Source organism: Helianthus annuus, chromosome 9 (assembly GCF_002127325.2).
Source record: "Helianthus annuus cultivar XRQ/B chromosome 9, HanXRQr2.0-SUNRISE, whole genome shotgun sequence".
In the NCBI taxonomy this organism is placed as follows: domain Eukaryota; kingdom Viridiplantae; phylum Streptophyta; class Magnoliopsida; order Asterales; family Asteraceae; genus Helianthus; species Helianthus annuus.
Genome location: NC_035441.2, coordinates 160,050,969 through 160,054,707, shown reverse-complemented (window position 1 = coordinate 160,054,707; position 3,739 = coordinate 160,050,969). Strand labels below are relative to the sequence as shown.

General features: G+C 40.3%; 1 protein-coding gene across 1 annotated transcript; it reads left to right on the top strand.

Moving 5' to 3' along the window:
- Positions 1 to 207: 207 nt before the first annotated feature.
- Positions 208 to 630, top strand: LOC110876623 (metalloendoproteinase 1). Its single transcript, XM_022124789.1, has one exon. The coding sequence runs from the start codon at positions 208 to 210 to the stop codon at positions 628 to 630; it is 423 nt and encodes a 140-aa protein (XP_021980481.1).
- Positions 631 to 3,739: the final 3,109 nt, after the last annotated feature.

Genomic DNA, 3,739 nt, shown 5'->3' with positions numbered 1-3,739 from the left:
ACCATCTCAATGCTTCCGGTACACTAGATGGACCTACCATTTCACAGATGATGATGCCTCGTTGCGGACAACCAGATAAGAAAAACAGTCACAAACACAAAACAAAATTGGTGCATACCGTGTCTCATTATCAATTCTTCCAAGGCAACCTTAGATGGCCCCCAAGTAAAAGTCACCTCACCTACGCATTTGGCTTGAATTATCCAAATGCATACATGCATACCTCCAGTCATTCGTGCCTTCAACACATGGACTTCTGCTTCAAACTACTTCACGTTTTCCATGGTTGATGATGTTGCTAGTGCTGATTTAAAGATTAGTTTCGAAAGCCCAAATCATGGTGATGGATATGCCTTTGAGGGAGCGACATTGGCGCATGCTTTTGCGCCAACAGATGGGAGGTTTCATTATAATGCGGCTCTGAGTTGGTCTGTGGGACCAGGACCAGTTCAAAATGCTAATGATTTAGAATCGGTGGCGCTTCATGAAATAGGACATCTACTTGGGTTGGATCATAGCCAAGATCCAAATGCTGTAATAATGTGGAGTAGCATCCAGACAGGAACTATAAAGCAGGAGTTAAAGTCCGATGATATCCAAGGCATCAAAGTTTTATATGGACTTAATTAATTAAGCTACATATATAACCTATTTACCTATAGGGTAAAGTTCTTGTACAAATAATCTTAACATACTAAACATACAAATTGAAGGAAAACTCAAAAAGACAAGGTGGCATTTTTGTAATTATCAATAACTATCAAAGTTACTCTACAAATACCTCTAAAAAAACCTAACCACTCCCCCCACCCCCAAAAAAAACCTAACCCCCCCCACCCCCCAAAAACCTAAAAAAAACCTACCCCCCCCCACCCCCACCCCCAAAAACCTAAAAAAAACCTAACCCACCCAAGCTAAAATGCTAAAAACTAAACCCCCCAAAAAACCTAAAAGAAAACCTAACCCCCCCCCCCCACCCCCAAAAACCTAAAAAAACCTAACCCCCCCCACCCCCACCCCCAAAAACCTAAAAAAAACCTAACCCCCCCCCCCCCCCACCCCCAAAAACCTAAAAAAAACCTAACCCCCCCCCCCCCCCCCACCCAAGCTAAAATGCTAAAAACTAAACCCCCAAAAAACCTAAAAAATCTAAAAAAAAAAAAAAAACACACAAATTATTTTATTTTATTTTTTTAACATTTTTTATTAAAAAATCGCTACTTTTAGTAGCAGCAAAAAAAAAATTTTTTTTTTTTTTTTTGCTAACGAAATGTAGCGATTTTTTAATAAAAAATGTTAAAAAAAAATTGTGTTTTTTTAGGTATTTTTTGTTGTAACTTTGATAGTTGGTGGTAATTACAAAAATGTCACCTTGTCTTTTTGGGTTTTCCTTCAATTTGTATGTTTAGTATGCTAAGATTATTTGTATTTGATCTTTTGCCCTTACCTATATATGTATTCCATTAAGAATCCTTCGGTTATCTTCTTAGAGCATGACTACAAGAATTCTGTAATATTTATGAGGGTTAAGTTATTCTACAAAGCCCCCACCCCTTGGGCAAAAAAAAAAAAAAACTATACATCACCAAAAAAACCCCCCAAAAAACCTAAACCCCTCCCCCCCCCCCCAAAAAAAACCTAAAAAAAAACCTAACCCCCCCTCCCCACCCTATAACAACCCCAATGTAAACCGACACCCTCATAATTTTTCCAACACCCTATTATATTTTAAAATGTCCCAATATATCTTTAAATATACCCCATACGCGAAAACGGGCCTCAAATACAATATAGTATTAAAAATAAAATTTAAAATCTGAAACTTAAGCTGCGGCGGGCCGCGTAGACCCACCTCAATCCTTACGCGGGCGGTATAAGGGTTGGAACCTGAATTCGTTTGATTTCTTAAGTTCAGGCGGGCCGCGTAAGACCCACCATTAGCTTACGCGGGCCGCGAGAGTCCCAAATTGTGGCACAGCCCGGTGATGACACGTGTCATCATCGTGTCAAGGCTAGTTGGTGACCCGGACGAGCTACACTTTGACCGGGGTTTGACGCAGGCCACGTGAGGACCAGAATCAGGCCCTATACAAGAAGGGCATCGGCTTTCAGTTCCGATCGCTCACAAACATTTCTCAATCTCAATTTCTGATAGTAGGCTTATTATACGCGTGTATTATACCCCCTAAATAGCGAGGTTCTGCTACGATGTAAGTATTATAACCCCTGGAGACGTATTAGATACTCTGCCTGATTGATCTAGGGTTCCGTAACGGCTGTCGTGGTTCTGCCCAACGTAGTCGTTGGAATGCCGTCTTGGGGAGGGTATTACTAATGTTAAAATGGGTTATTATACTAACATACGTGCATTTGTGTAATTTATAGATTACTCGCAGGAAATCCTTACTGAAAACCCTAAAACAGCAATGTGAGTAATCCTCTTTTTGTTAAATGTTTTTACAAAACCTCACTTAATTAAATATATACAAAGCAGTTATTGACTATTTGTAAGAATACAATTATAGTGGGTATGTTGGGGTTTTGTATACAAAATTTGTTACTGGCGTGGTAACATTCCACAAGTTGAGTATGACAGTACCACTGATGTTAATTGTTATATCTTGGAACAAATATAATTGCGGATGCGCCCTCAATACTGTAAAATGATTGGTATTTCAACTTGATTAAACTGGGATTCACTCACCTCCCACTGGCAAAATGTTTATAAAACGCGTTTCAGGTAACAAAATGTGAAAGCCAAATAGAAGCCAGCTGGACAGCACTGAAGGCTTGGAAAAGTGGCAATAAAGTTTCCTAAAAGAAATAGATGTTTTTCTTAAATAAAATAGGGTGTATCCCTGTGAAGATATGTGTAATGAAAAAATTGGGTTTTACCCATGTGTTTAATGTTATAAAATGTGGTGGTTTACTCTGATAAAGTATTTTGCTAACTACGGTCCTGATGAAAATTTCCGCTACCAAATTAGACAATAACGTGATACCACCGAAACTGGCTCGCGGCCGGCTGTTCCAGGGGTTTAGGGATCAGGGGTTGCGACAGAAGGTGGTATTAGAGCTATGCCACTGATTCAGCCACAGAAGTGTTCTGCTGACATCAAATTCAAAGTGTTAGGAAATAAATAACGGGAATACGTGCATAATTGTATTTTCTTGTTATGTGTTATCTGACTATTTGTTAGTTTACAGTATGAGCGACCAAGAACCATCTGACGTGTATCGTCAATTGTCCGGTTCGCCTAGCAGCGAAGGTGCCTCTTCTCAGCCTGCCCTCTCGGGGTACTCTGCTGATACAGAAGAATGAATATTCGTATTTAAGGCTCAATCTGAAGAGCCATTTCCTCATAAAAAGAGGGGATGGTTCAGTCGGGGAGCACACGAGTGTAGAAAGCGTATGAAAAAGTTACAGGATCAGCGAGTGTTAGCCGCAGCCAAAAGCGAAACCGATGCATATGCCCAGTATATGCTTAATAAGGGTATAACCAATATCCATATCTTAGCAACCACTGCGGCTGACCCTAACCTGGAGCAAATGCTAGCACCCCAACCACAACCACAAATTCCTGATCAACCCATGGAAATAGAAAACCTTGGAAATCAAGTAGAAATGCATGATTTCAACTCGGAGGAGATACCTAGGGTTCCTGCACCAAATCCCCTAGACCCAAATTATGACCTTTGGTGGGATGATGTTAGGGACTATGTGCAACGCTATCCGATT